At 47.7% G+C, this 15,291-nt stretch overlaps 1 protein-coding gene across 5 annotated transcripts in view; it reads left to right on the top strand.

Moving 5' to 3' along the window:
• Window positions 1–15,291, top strand: part of RTKN2 (rhotekin 2) — a 157,524-nt gene that overhangs the window by 31,402 nt on the left and 110,831 nt on the right. For 2 of the 5 annotated variants that reach the window (XM_088450478.1, XM_088450477.1), the window contains exon 1: window positions 12,769–12,919. The exons of 1 other annotated variant lie outside the window; for it this stretch is intronic. In XM_088450478.1, coding sequence (XP_088306604.1) covers window positions 12,809–12,919 — 111 coding nt within the window. In that variant the 5' untranslated portion in view covers window positions 12,769–12,808. Of the gene's footprint in view, window positions 1–12,219; window positions 12,402–12,768; window positions 12,920–15,291 lie in introns of those variants that run through there. 2 more of the 5 variants (XM_088450480.1, XM_088450481.1) reach the window with 2 other exon arrangements.

Raw genomic sequence — 15,291 nt, 5'->3', positions numbered from 1 at the left:
AAAAACCACGTTTACTGTGAGGTAATAAACTAGGGGTGAGCGGGTTCGGATTTCTGAAATCCGAACCCCCCCCGAGCCCCCCCGATCCGAGTCCGATCCGAGTCAGGCTCGACTTTTCCCGCCTGACTCGGATCTGAAATCGAGGCAAAACGTCATCATCCCGCCTTCCGAGTCTCGCGGGTTTTGGATCCTATATAAGGTACCCGCGTCGGCGCCATTTTCTCACTCGGCTGTGGACAGTGAAGAGGGAGGGTGGGAGTTAGGGCTGTGTAGTGTAGTGTAGTGCTGCTGTTGTCCACTACTTCAAAGTCCATAGGGGCTGGCTGTGTTGTGCTGTGCTGCTGTTGTTAATAGGGGCTGTGTCCACTACTTCAAAGTCCATAGGGGCTGGCTGGACTGTGTTGTGCAGTCAGTTCTCCATAGGGGCTGTGTCCACTCCAAAGTCCTGTGCAGTGTCCCAGTCCTAAAGGAGTGCTGTAGTGTTGTCCAGGGGGTGCTCTGTCCATCAGGGGTGCTCCCCCCAAGTGCTAAAAAAATAATATATTTTCTGTGTTTGTGAATTGTGTGCGCAGTAGCCGCACGTGCATCAACAAAGTAGTGCCAAGCGTGCGCCTGTGTCATAAGTTAAGGGCCGGCTGGCTTGACCGTTAAGGGTGCTGTAACCCCCGAAAGTACACTCCAGTCCAAACCAAAAAAAAATTATTTTCTGTGTTTGTGAATTGTGTGCGCAGTAGCCGCACGTGCATCAACAAAGTAGTGCCAAGAGTGCGCCTGTGTCATAAGTAAAGGGCCGGCTGGCTTGACCGTTAAAGGGTGCTGTAACCCACAAAGTACACTCCAGTCCAAACCAAAAAAAAAATTATTTTCTGTGTTTAGCCGCACGTATATATCAAATCGATATAACATAAATGGAGGACCAAACTTTCTCCGATAAAAATAAAATAGAGAAAGAACAAGAACCACTTCCTCCTAGTGCTGAAGCTGCTGCCACTAGTCATGACATAGACGATAACATGCCATCAACGTCGTCTGCCAAGGCCGATGCCCAATGTCATAGTAGAGGGCACATACAATCCCAAATGGCAAAGTTCAGGAAAATGACCTTGAAAAAGACATTTAAATCAGCTGAAGAGAAACGTAAACTTGCCAATATGCCATTTACGACACGGAGTGGCAAGGAACGGCTAAGGTCGATCCCTAGTATGTTCATGACTAGTGGTTCAGCTTCACATGACGATGGAAGCCCTCCTCCCACTAAAAAAATCAAAAGAGTTAAGCTGGCAAAAGCACAGCGAAGAACTGTGCTTTCTAAGAAGATATCACAAATCCCCAAGGAGAGTCCAAGTGTGGTGGTGGTTGCGATGCCTGACCTTCCCAGCACTGGACGGGAAGAGGTGGCTCTTTCCACCATTTGCACGCCCCCTGCAAGTGCTGAAAGGAGCACCCACAGTCCACTTGCTGATATGCAAATTGAAGATGTCACTGTTGAAGTACAACAGGATGAGGATACTGGTGTAGCTGGCGCTGAGGAGGAAGTTGGCGAGGAGGATTCTGATGGTGATGTGGTTTGTTTAAATCAGGCTCCGGGGGAGACAGTTGTCCGTGGGATGAAAAAGCCCATCACGGTCATGCCTGGGCAGAAGACCAAACATTCCACCTCTTTGGTCTGGCAATATTTCTATCCAAATCCGGACAACAACTGTCTTGCCATATGTACCATATGTAAAGGTGAAATAAGTAGGGGTAGGGACGTCAACCACCTAGGAACATCCTCCCTTATACGGCACCTGCAGCGCGTTCATAAAAAGTTACTGTCAAGTTCAGAAACTTTGGCTAAGACCGTAAGCAGTCCAGGGACACCTAAATCCCGTTGTCCTGTTGTATCCAAGCGCCTGCAAACCACACCGTCAACTCCCTCCTCGTCAATTTCCTCCTTAGTCAGGATCGGAAGTAGTCCTGCAGGCCATGTCACTGGCATGACTGACTCTCCTATCCGGGATTCCTCTGGAGGATCCTGCATTGCTACGCCTACTGCTGCCGCTGCTGCTGTTGCTGCTGCTGGGAGTCGTTCATCATCCCAGAGAGGAAGTAGGAACACCACTACTTTTACTAAACAATTGACCCTCCAACAGTCCTTAGCGAGGAGGATGAAGTACGACAGCAGTCATCCTGAAGCAAAACGTATAACAGGCCTTGACTGCTATGTCGGTGTTAGACGTGCGTCCGGTATCCGCCATTAGTGCAGTGGGATTTAGACAATTGATGGAGGTAGTGTGTCCCCGGTTCCAAATCCCGTCTAGATTCCACTTCACTAGGCAGGCGATACCGAGACTGTACAGAAACGTCAGAAAAAGTGTCCTCAGTGTCCTGAAAAATGCCGTTGTACACAATGTCCACTTAACCACGGACATGTGGACAAGTGGAACAGGGCAGACTAAGGACTATATGACTGTGACAGCCCACTGGGTAGATGTATCACCTTACGCAGCAACAGCAGCAGCGTCACCAGTAGCAGCATCTCAGAAACGCCAGCTCGTTACAAGGCAGGCTACGCTGTGTATCACCGGTTTCAGTAAGAGGCACACCGCCGACAACCTCTTAGAGAAACTGAGGGAAATCATCGCCCAGTGGCTTACCCCACTTAGACTCTCCTGGGGATTTGTGATATCTGACAACGCCACCAATATTGTGCGGGCATTACATCTGGGCAAATTCCAGCATGTCCCATGTTTTGCTCACACAATAAACTTGGTGGTGCAGAATTTTCTGAAAAGCGACAGGGGCGTGCAGGAGACGCTTTGGGTGGCCCGAAAAATTTCTGGCCACTTTCGCCATTCAGCGACTGCGTGCCGAAGACTGGAGCGCCAGCAAACACTCTTGAACCTGCCCCGCCATCACCTGAAGCAAGAGGTTGTGACGCGGTGGAACTCAACCCTCTATATGCTTCAGAGGATGGAGGAGCAGCAAAAGGCCATACAAGCCTATACATCCACCTATGACATAGGCAAAGGAGGGGGTATGCACCTGACTCAAGCGCAGTGGAGAATGATTTCCGTGTTGTGCAAGGTTCTCCAGCCCTTCGAACTTGCCACACGTGAAGTCAGTTCAGACACTGCCAGCTTGAGTCAGGTCATTCCCCTCATCAGGCTTTTGCAGAAGCAGCTGGAGAAAGTGAAGGAGGAGCTAAGACGGAGCGATTCCGCTCGGCATGTGGGACTTGTGGATGAAGCCCTTCATTCGCTTTGCCAGGATTCCAGGGTGGTCAATCTGTTGAAATCAGACCACTACGTTTTGGCCACCGTGCTCGATCCTAGGTTTAAAGCCTATGTGGTGTCTCTCTTTCCGGCCGACACAAGCCTGCAGAGGTGCAAAGACCTGCTGGTGAACACACTGTCAGCTGAAGCGGAACGTGACACGTCAACGGCTCCTTCTTCATTTTCTCCGGCTGCCAGGAAAAAACTTAGGTATCCTAAGCAACCCGCTGGCGGTGATGCAGGGCAGGCAGGACCAAGTTTGGACATCTGGTCCGGACTGAAGGACCTGGCAACAATTTCTGACATGTCTACTGTCACTGCATATGATACTGTCACCATTGACAGAATGGTGGAGGATTACATCGGTGACAGCATCCAAGTAGGCATGGCAGGAAAAAGAGGCAATTTGGAGGCCCCTGTACAAACTGGCTCTATTTTACCTGAGTTGCCCCCCCTCCAGTGTGTACTCCGAAAGAGTGTTTAGTGCAGCCGGGAACCTTGTCAGCGAAAGGCGTAGGAGGTTGCTTCCACAGAATGTGGAGAAGATGATGTTCATCAAAATGAATTATCAGCTCTTCCAGGGAGACCAGCCTCCAGAAGGTACAGAGGGACCTGTGGTGGTGGATTCAAGTGGGGACGAGTTAATACTTTGTGAGGATGAGGATGTACACACTGAAGAGGGTGAGGAATCGGTGGATGAGGATGACATCTTGCTTCCATAGAGCCAGTTTGTGCAGGGACACATTAATTGCCAGCTTGTTTTGTGGGGGCCCAAACGAACCAATCATTTCAGCCACAGTTGTGTGGCAGACCCTGGCGCTGAAATGATTGGTTTGTTAAAGTGTGCATGTCCTGTTTATACAACATAAGGGTGGGTGGGAGGGCCCAAGGACAATTCCATCTTGCACCTCTTTTTTTTTCTTTGCATTATGTACAGTTTGGGGCCTAGTTTTTCAAACTGCCATCCTGTCTGCCACTGCAGTTTCACGCCTAGATGGGTCACGTGTTTGTGCCGCCCACTCGTGTCGCTTAGCATAGTCATCCAACTACCTCGGTGCAACGTTTTGGACATAAAAACACTATTGTGAGGTGTGAGGTGTTCAGAATAGACTGGAAATGAGTGGAAATTAAGGTTATTGAGGTTAATAATAGCATAGGAGCAGAAAAACCTACAAATTCTGTGATTTTAGTTGTTATGCTTTTTAAAAAAAAAATACAGATCCAAAACACAAAACCCAGAACCCAAAACACGGAAGGGTGGTTTTGGCAAAACCAATCCAGATCCAAAACACGAAGAAAGATCCAGATCCAAAACCAAAACACGAAAAGTGGCCGGTGCACACCCCTATAATAAACACCCTGCGACACCGTACCACAAGGGCTGTAGCAGAAGAACAGGGATAGGAAAAAAGGCTGACAGTCAGAAATGAAAGTACAGGCAAACAGCGCTAGCATTTAAGTCACATACAATGCACAGATAACATCCTGCATTACAAGCACTGCGATCAACTACACAGACCAGAGCCTGGTAGGAAACAGTGCTGCATACACTGACCTTATTGAAGGAGAGGTATGCGGGGGACCCGGACCGCAATGGCACCTGTAACAGCTTCCAGCAGCATTTGTCATTCCCAGCACATGTAGTGAGAAAATGGCCACCGAGGAGCAGAGAGGAGGCGGGCCCGGGGGAGGAGCGCTGACACAGCCCGCTCAGACCGCTGTGGAATGGCATTGTGCAGCGGGGGAGACGCCGGCTGTGAGACAGGGAAGGCGTTCTCCCCTGGCCTGCTATTAACCCCTGGGACGCCGCGCTGTACCGCACATGCTGCGGTCCGCTGTCCCTGGTGGTCTAGTGGAAGGCGCAGGATCAGTACCTGGCCCCACGCACAGCCGGTCCCCAGGGAGCCCCCTGCCTGGGGACCAAAAAGGTCTGTTACCGGCGGGTGCCCACCGCGGGACCCCGCCGCTTACCTTGTCCCCCGTGCATCCGGCCACAGTCCAGGTAGCCGGGTCACCGCTAGCTGTGACCCCAGCTACCAACCAGCATCCCCGGATCGGTACCGGCAGGGTGTAAGAGTGACAGCATGGACGTCAATACTGACTGTCCTATGCTGGAGCACTCTAGTTGTGCAGCCTCAGCTGCGAAGAAATCTTCAGGGGCCTTGAAAAGACCCCCCTCTGTACGGTGCGACTGGTCCGCCAGGCACCGACGAAAACTGAGTGGCCTGAGGCTCGGGGGCGGGGTATAGGAGAGGGACCCCAGTGCATCCTGGGAGGCTGAAAATTTAACTCTATGGTGCTTGGATGTCTGCCGCCATCGCCTATACCCCAAGGTATCCTGTGGATACCCTATGGACCCTGAAGTAGAAATACTGGTAGGTTAATTGGCTCCCCTCAAAATTGACCATAAGTGTGTGTGTGTGCATGTGGTAGGGAATATAGATTGTAAGCTCCACTGGGGCAGGGACAGATGTGAATGGCCAAATATTCTCTCTGTAAAGCGCTGCGGAATATGTGTGCGCTATATAAATAACTGGTAATAATAATAACAATGGCAAATGCCAAAATTAAGCTTTCCCCCTTTGTAGTAACATGGGATGGACTGAGTTAACCCTATGGCTCCCACTTTGCATATCTGAACAATGCTCAAGTCCGCTGGTGGATCCGACCACTCCACCATCAACACACCATTGGTCGGAACATCCAAAGCTAGTGCAGACTATTCCTTTTAACTTTCTCAAAATATGGCCACTGTAGCTAAGGTGCTGTGAAAGAGAATGCAGCCGTATGCCAAATCACGTCTATGACACTCCCATAACTCACCCATGAAACGGACACTTATTTCATCCACTTAAGACCACCTCCAGTCTCCACCCTGAAACGCACATGGATAGCAAACACCATCTCTAATCATAGCGATATCGGATGCAGCTGCGTACACCATTGCACACTTAGGTTCACACGTGCGCAGTAAAGGTGTCATAGACTGTTCACGCATGTGTAGTAACAAAATCACTAAACTGCGCAAACATTGGCACTGGGTCCACCTCTGAATCAAGCCCATAATGACATCTTTTTTTCCCAACTGATTTGTTAACACTTGCGACAACTGGATTTCCTCCTGAAGGCCCTGGTGATAGAAATATAGTAGTTATATGTTAGATTACATTTTTCTGTGGGAGTATTTTTATTGTCATAGTGTGCTGGACATCGGGTGTTACTTGCCAGTAGCACTGGAGTCCTGAGCGGCAGTGGGCAGCGAGCAGGGAGTCCCTGGCGTTCGCTGCTAGTGTCTTGCTTCCAGCAACTTCCCGCTGGGCTGATGCAGCTGTGTGTGTAGGTGGCCACGGCTCTCCATAGGGGTGCGCATGCCGTCCTGCAGGAAGATTTAAAGGACCAAGCACACCCCCTAATGATGTCACAAGAGGCGCTATATAAGGGAGACTCTGAGTGCACTCCTGTGCCAGAGTATAGGCTCTCATACCATACTCTAGCGTTCATGTCTCTAGTTATTCCTGCGACTTGTTGCTGACCCTTGGCTTCTCTTGGTATTCCAATTCTGACCTTGGCCTCGTTCCTGACTCTGAAATTCTGACTCTGACCCGGCTTATCGACTACGTTTGTAGTGTACACTGCTCCATTCCAGAGTATACTAGGGTACCAAGTCTGAGGGCCGCGACTTGAGTGTCGGAAAGAGCTAAGTCCAAACCTCCTTGTGGGGGTCCCTGGTGAACACCGCCGGTATGTTAGAATCCATGCCTCAGTACTAGGCCTCGCCAATGAAGTACAGGCTAGCATCTACTATCCATCCGTGAGTTGTGACAATTATATTTTATTGTATTTTTAAACCTATTTATTATTTGTTATAAGTATGGTACAGTATTTATGGATGAACTTTAGTCCTCATTTTCACAGCCGGTACTAAGTTAAGACATGTTTCTTTTTAGAACGATTTGTTTCCTGTCTATCGGAAGTATCCTTGACAACAGAGCTGTACGTCACTCTCAGGATACAAAGCCGTTGTACACTAAGGTTCCCTTTACAACCAGTGGACTACATTAACAGTGGAGGAACCCCTGGGCAAAGTAATGGGATAAGGACCGGATGGTAATTGTGGATGTCATGGAAATGAGGCTTGGAATTGTATGGACTATACATCACTTCCGGTTTCGGAAACCAAAAGTTCAGCGGTGGCGTAACATGGACTCTGTATATATCTGTATATTTTGTGAGGAAAATCTTGAACCTATATAGGATCAGGGTAGATGATCCAAAACATTGTACACCTGTACCAATTTACCTAATTTGATTAGGGTATTTAAACATATACCTACTGATCTGTCCCTATACCTTGAAAAATATCCCATTGTGGATAGAAACGCGTTGGTGGGGACAGTTAAGCCTGGATAGAAGAAACCATCCCAAGGACTGGAGGAGGACATTCCTATACCATGAGTCCCTGTCAGGATCTGCAGCTTCCAGCCTAAAGCACTGCATTAATTACTGTCTATATGTGTGCAGTGTCAGGTGCATGCTAATTAATTATCCTGTCTGTGCACAGCTGCACACTGGTCTATCATTAAGGGAGACTTGCTCTGTTTGGGCCTTGTTCCTGTTAAATTCCAGCCAGTACATCACTACATGCCGGTGATAGTTTTTTCGTACTTCCGGTTCCTGTCTCCTGCATGTCAGTCGAGTTCCTGAGTCAGTCTAGCTGTTTCGTGTGTGCCATTTACTCCATCCAGGCGGCTCCACCTGCATCCCATCCACACGTGATACTTGTACCATCTGGGCAGCACGGAGTGCTTCCTATCCCAGAAGCGTCTGTCACCATCCGTTGGCCGGTGTCATCCCGGCGGCACTGGTAGTAGCTCTGCGTTCCAGGTGCGCAACCTCGCACACTGTCGCCAGTTTCATCCCGGCAGCACTGGTAGCAGCTCTGCGTTCTAGGTGCTCAACTTAGCACACCGTCGCCAGTGTCATCCCGGCGGCACTGGTAGCAACTCTGCGTTCCAGGTGCGCTGTTAAGCACACCACCGCCAGTGTCATCCCGGCGGCACTTGTAGCAGCCCCACGTTCTTGCTGCATACCTTACCTGAGTATCATCAGCCCAAAGGCTGCTTCACACCATTAGTCCCTTGGCCACGACTATAAAGGCCACAATCAGCCCCCAAGGCTGCTCTGACAGTCCAACAGCTGCAACCAAATACTTAACCCTTGGCCACGACTAGTACAATACATTCCAGCCCTCAAGGCTGTCATCAGTTGGCTCTACATTAATACCATTGATTCCCTCCAGGAATCATAACAGTCCCTTTTTGGCTTTCTGCTGCTTGTATTTTATGTCTTTTGGAATAAAGGGTTTTTAACTGTGAACCACTGTGGCACATTTCCCTTCTTCCGGACAGTTCATATTGCCGGATATTGGGGAGGCTACTCACCAGAAGGGTTCCATTCCATATTCCGTGTATCTAAGAGATGCCATGTACCTAAAGATGCTGGGTATGTGTATGTTTCCAGGAAATACAGCATTCAGCAACTAAACATGTGTTCTTGTGCTATCCATTATTAATCTGCAACCACAATTCAGATTCAGTACATTTCATTGGTGACAGTTAAAATCACAGAGGTGGGGGGGGGGGGGGGGGGTGAAGTGTATCACTGTGATATGCTCTTTGCTCAATGGACCTAACTCAGAGGTTCCCAAACGCGGTCCTCAAGGCTCCCCAACAGTTTTGATTTTATAGATATCCATGGTTAAGCACAGGTGGCTTAATTAGTACCTCAGTCAATTTGATTTAACCAGCTTTTTGGCTTTCTGCTGCTTGTATTTTATGTATTTTGGAATAAAGGGTTTTTAACCGTGAACCACTGTGGCACATTTCCCTTCTTCCGGGCAGTTCATATTGCCGGATATCGGGGAGGCTACTCACCAGAAGGGTTCCATTATGTTTACCTAGGAGAAGCAGTGTATCTCAAGATGCCGGGCATGTGCGTGTTTCAAGGAAATAGCAGCAACTAAACATGTGTTCTTGTGCTATCCATTATTAATCTGCAGCTAAACTTCACATTCAGTACAGTTCATTGGTGACAGTGACAGGGGGGGTGAAGTGTATCACTGGGATTTGCTCTTTGCTCAATGCAATGGACCCAACTCAGAGGTTCCCAATCGTGGTCCTGAAGGCTCCCCAACAGTTTCGATTTTAGAGATAGCCATGGTTAAGCACAGGTAGCTTAATTAGTACCTCAGTCAATTTGATTTAACCACCTGTGTCTAACCAGGGATATCTCTAAAATCTGTACTGTTGGGGAGCCTTGAGGCAGTGGCGTCACAAGGGGGGTGCGGGCCGCACCCGGGTGTCACCCGCCGAGGGGTGACACCAAGGGGCAGACTGACACTCCCCCACAGTGACAGGAGCCGGGTGCTGCACTGTAGTATTAAGTGCAGCACCCGACTCCTGACACTGTGAGGGAGCTGGCACTGCGACACAAGACAGTCAGCACCCCCCCCAGTAATATTAAGAACAGGACCACAGGGGATCGGACCGCGAGGCCACGCCCGCCCCATGAGGCCACGCCCCTTTTCGTGGGTGAGCGTGGTTGCGCTGCGAGCATGCCTCTCCCTGCACCGGGTGACACCACCGAGAGGGATGCCACTGCCTTGAGGACCACGTTTGGGAACCTCTGACCTAACTGTACCTGGATGGTCAGAACCTGCATTTGCTGAAATGTTTGACCTGGTAGAAGGTGAGTACATCCAGTGTTACACGCCCAAAATGTAGCCATTATTTCAGGGGTTGGGCAGGTTCCTGACTGTATTCTGGGGGAGTGTGGTGGATGTGAGTCTGTATACAGCCAGGAGAGAGAAGGTTTATAAAAGTCTGACGTCTGATCCGCATGCTCCTATGAGTCCTCGAGTCTCATTATTTGAGACTGGTAATAGACTGTAGTAGGATTATATAATACTAGTAATGATCCTGGTCCTCTTCTGTTAGACTAGGGTCTGTCTGGTCTCCTTGGCAGTAGGAGCTACTGGATTGTGTGCACCAGCACTCACTGCGTATGCATGCTGGAGTTGGGACATACCCTTAGGAGAAATAATATATACTGCAGGGCTCTATTCATCACTAAAGAAACCCCATTTTTCACTAATTTTTTTGTAAAATTCCTATTCATCAAAGCTGTAATGAAGGAGATATTACTCATATGTCCCTTTTTACAAAACTACCCCGAAAATATTCACACTCCCAATACTTAATTATGAGCCGATGTTGAAATTGTGGAATTCATCAGACTCCGAAAATGCCTTATTTTCAGAATTTGAAAGTGAAACTTTCACCATCTTCAGATAGCGTTCAGTTGCCCTACAGCTTGTGCAGCGGCGTGATCTGTTCAGATCACTCACGCTGTGCTGCTCGCTCCTCCTCCTCCCGACTGCCTGCACGCTGCACTTAACTTCTGCCGATAACTGCTGTCTTTTCCACGGCCATGCCTGCCGTTCACCGCTCCTCTGCTTTTTGGTAAGTGGCCACCGCTGGATGGATAGATAGATATTTTAACAGATGCTCCCTTATGTCTCTTCAGCGTGCAGCTCTGATTTCATGCTGACTGACTACAGGTAAGCCGGTCACTGCTCCCTGGCTTCTTTGTAAGTGGCCACTGATACGCAGCATGCCTGAAGTCAGTCAGCGTGGAGCCAGGGCTGCACGCTGAAGAGACATAAGGGAGCTGTTAAAATATCTATCTTATCTATGCAGTGGTGGCCACTTACCAAAAAGCATGGGAGCAGTGAGCGGCATACCTGAAGTCAGTCAGTGTGGAGCAGGAGCTGCATGCTGAAGAGACAGAAGAGAGCTTCTGTTAAAATATCTATCTAGGCGGCAGTGGCCACTTACCAAGAAGCCAGGGAGCAGTGAGCGGCAGGCACGGCCGTGGAAAAGGCAGCAGTCACAGGTGGAGAGCTGAATTTCTAAGAGTTGCAGGTGAAAATAGTCCAAAAAGCAGTCTCCGCAAAAGGAGGCACTTTTCGGAAGTGATAATTTTATAAATAGGGAATTATGAATTACACTATCTTTTTTTGCAAATTTACAATGCAAATTGAAAACTACATTTTCTCTAATTACAATTTTAAAAAATTATGAATAGGGCCCATAATCTTACACACTCTGGGTAAGTGTGCAAATGCTTATTTCTGCATGCCATTTAGTACCACCTCAATATAAAGCACTGTGAGCCCACCGGCTGTGACGCTAATCCACCACTGAGCGTACAAAGACTCATCATCGAAGATTACGCATACCCTATGACAGGTGGAATGTTTCCGTCTGGCTAGCCACCTTTCTGTTACCTCCCTGAAGCTCAGGGAGTATTGCATATCTCTCTCTTCAGTTTTGGCCATCAGGACCCATGAGCATAGCATTAACATTATGTGCACTTCTGAATGAGGCCCTGTGTATGTGTGTACGTGCCTAGTATGTGTATATATTATAGACAGATAGAAAGCTGGGACAGATATATCGGCTGTTCTATTGAAATGGCCGATATATCTATAGTACATCGGCGGGTACGACATCGTTCACAGACATATCGGATCGGCCCTGCAGCACAGTAGATGGCCGACATATCTGAAAGCTATATTGCAGACCCTCCAATATGACCCATTCCATTAGGTACAAACTGCTCTGCTCCTGGACTTCTTTCTTAATTGATGATTGCAGCTACCTGTGTTGAAACACCTGTCTCATCAATTAACTAGCTCAACACAGGTGTCTGCAATCATACATTGGGTGGGAAGTCCAGAAGCAGAGCATTTTGTACCTGATGGGAGGGGTCATGTTGGAGGGTAGGATATCAGTCAACTGCTGGATGTGTACGGGCGACGTGCTGATTTCTGCAAGAACCTGCCGATGAGTGATGGCTCAACTGGGCGGGTAAATTTAAATACCAATCCAGTTGTGATGTCAAGCCCGGCACTTCGGGAATATGATTGGTATGGTGGTGTGTATGCACTTACCAAGCATCAGATAGGTTGGCGGCCGACCTAGTGTGAACCCATCCTTACATTGCCTTTCATCTCACATTTGCGAAGATAACTTGAGGAAAGATAATAACTGCGTACACTTAAGGAGTTTCAAGTTGAAAATAAGGGTAAAAGTCCTGTCCTGTGATGATCCTGGCTGGCGTTTATATTATATATGTGTGTGTACTGTCTGTATATTATATATGTGTGTACTGTCTGTATATTATATATGTGTGTTACTGTACACACTGTACAGCCACAGCGAGGAGATGGGCGGTGACTCGACATAAGTAATATGTCCTGAGTTATATACGGTACAATGATGAGTGTACCCTAAGGATGCGATATGCGTCCGCCCGGGCCGCTATCTGTCCCTTATGCTTGCTGCCTGTGTGAGCCGGGGCCCGGGAGTCAGTGAGAGAGAATGGTACGCTCCGGGTCCCCCGTACGTAATGGGCAGTGGTAAGCGCGGGTGACGTCACTGCCATACAAGAAAGCGAGGACACAGCTGCTGCTCGGCGGCGCCAGATTCGAAATGTTCCGTCGCGGCGACAGCTCTCGGGCCACCGTGTCCCAGTGCTCCGCCCTGGGGATGGAGCTCAAGCGCAAGAAGATCCGGGAGAGCGCCATCTTCCCCCCACAGGAAGTAAGTAACCGGGTGTTCACGGTGCTGGCGGGGGAAAGGGCGTCCGTACCGACCTGGCTGCCAATCACAGCTGCTCTATGTGATGTACAGAGACAGGGGCCCGGTTGGGTGCAAAGTTCCCCACTCTTTATTTACACCAACTACTGAGCCGCTGTACTCCCAGGACAATGGGGCTAATGGAACAAGTGGTGATGACCCTTTTTGCTGGGGTTTCACCAAGAAATAGGGTTATTTGAATTTCTGCTTCTCCAAAATGTATTAAAAGGCAGACTATGAAAGTCTCTCCAGCCTTCATAGGCCATCGCGCTTTGCCGTCAAATCCGTAGCCTGATTTGATGGCAAAGCGCGATGGGTGCATACTAAATGACGAAAATCTGGGCTTTTGGTCTCTTGTCACCTGATACACCTGCTTGCCTACAGGTTCATCCGCTGTCTCTATTTTGGGGGGTATTGAATTAGGCAGTGAAAAGTCGCCTATTTGAATTATCCCCGTATTCAATTTCAAAGACTTTTCGCAGGTTCGAAAGTCTTTGAAGAAAAACGGGGATAACTTTTCACCACCGAAATAGGTAGTGAAAAAAAGCGCCAAATTGGGGTTTAGGTGTGCAGGCTTAAAAAAAGTAGCCTGCACCCCTGGGAATGTAATTTAAAATAAAGTGTGTCAAAAAAGTTTTTTTTTATAATAAAAAAAAAAAATCGGGACACTCCAAAAAATTAACTTTAATTTTGGGGTTTAAAAAAAATAAATTAGGGAACACACTTCTAAAATAGCCAAATGAAATTCAGAGGGGTCCCCAAATATGCGGCAGGTGCATTTTTGCAGAATTTAAAAAATCAATTTAGGGAGTTAAAAATATGCTTACCCCCATTTTCATGTGCCCCAAATTTGATAGGAATAGTTATTTTAAAAAAAAATCTAAGTGCTATTCTTCACCTCTTCATAGCCGCAAATATGCACCTGCCGCTGCTATTAGAAAACCCGACTTCTTTCAGCAGGTAAAATTGGGAGTACCAATAGTGATCCCCCATGTCTAAACAACTTTAAGGGGGTCCCTGGAATATTTCCCGAAAACGCCCGTATTTGGCGATACTTACCTTTCCGCCGGCTCCCGCTTTCGTTGATTTCTAATTGAATACGGGGATAAAGCGGGCACGCGCCCGATACTTTATCCCCGGAAAACCTGCGATGTGGAGCGAAACGTCCAGCACAGACTTTTTGCTCCAAATTGAATACCCCCCTTTGTCTTCACACATTGCCCCCTTTGGTTTTTGTTTTAGATGGGAACCTATTAAAGTTAAGCTCCTAATTGTATTGTGGGAATTCTTTTTTGAGACCCAAAACAGTGATGTTCCAGTGTGTGCCCATTCCCGGCAAAAAACGGTGTTTGGCTAGTCTGTGACTCCCTAGGAAAAGCCAAACAGCTGTACACACAAGCCTGTGGTAACATGGTGATGGATATTACATTCAGCATTATCTGCCACTATTAGGACTTATAAACACGGATATTAAAAATTGCAATACACTGTATTTACATAATCCATGTTCCTATGGACATCATAGTTATATAAATGCAACTTGATGGCAACAACAAATATACATGTTTATAGAGTTTGACCTTTTGTTTTGTGTATTTTGTTTTTTCTCTTTGTATATATTCCCTACTGTAAACCCTTCTGATTGCATTAAAATTGTGTGTATGTTGGCCCATCTGCATGCAGGTGCTCCTATTTCTTTTACTGGTTTCATCGATGCATGTTTACAAGCTTTAGGGATGCTTAAAACTCAAATCTGCTCAAAATATCCTGTGGTGAGATACTATGGGCCGTATTCAATTAGAAGCGAAAAGTCAGTTTCCGAGAGACTTTTTTGCCGATGATGTAATTTTCGCCAGTTTCAATTTATCCCCGTATTCAATTTGTCCGACTTTTCGCCGGTGTTTTAAGTTTGCGCCTTGTAACCAGCGGAAAAGATTCGCCAATGGATACCTGGCGGAATAAAGTGCAGAATTGGGGTTTTGGGGTGCAAAAATGTGGCATCCACCCTAAACCCTTTTTACACCCCCTTGACACTAACTGCGTCAAAAAACCCCACAAAGGACACCTCGAAAAAGCACTTTGAAAAAGTTCAAAGTGGGGGTACAAATTCAAAAACTAGCGAAATAGCCTTTGAGGGGGTCTGCATGTATGGGGAAGGTGTTTTTTTGGATTGCAGGTGTTTGCTGCGTTTTTGGAGCTTTTTAATGCTTGACTTTTTAGCAACTTAAAATATGCTTGCGCCCATTTTCATGTACCCCATATTTGATGGAACTACTTATTTTACCCCCAAAATATTGCTAAATGCTATTCTTCACCACTGTCTCAAAGACACTAGC

The sequence above is a fragment of the Taudactylus pleione genome, unplaced genomic scaffold, assembly GCF_031769625.1.
Source record: "Taudactylus pleione unplaced genomic scaffold, aTauple2 ptg000518l, whole genome shotgun sequence".
NCBI lineage: Eukaryota > Metazoa > Chordata > Amphibia > Anura > Myobatrachidae > Taudactylus > Taudactylus pleione.
This window is presented reverse-complemented; position numbering and strand designations above follow the sequence as displayed.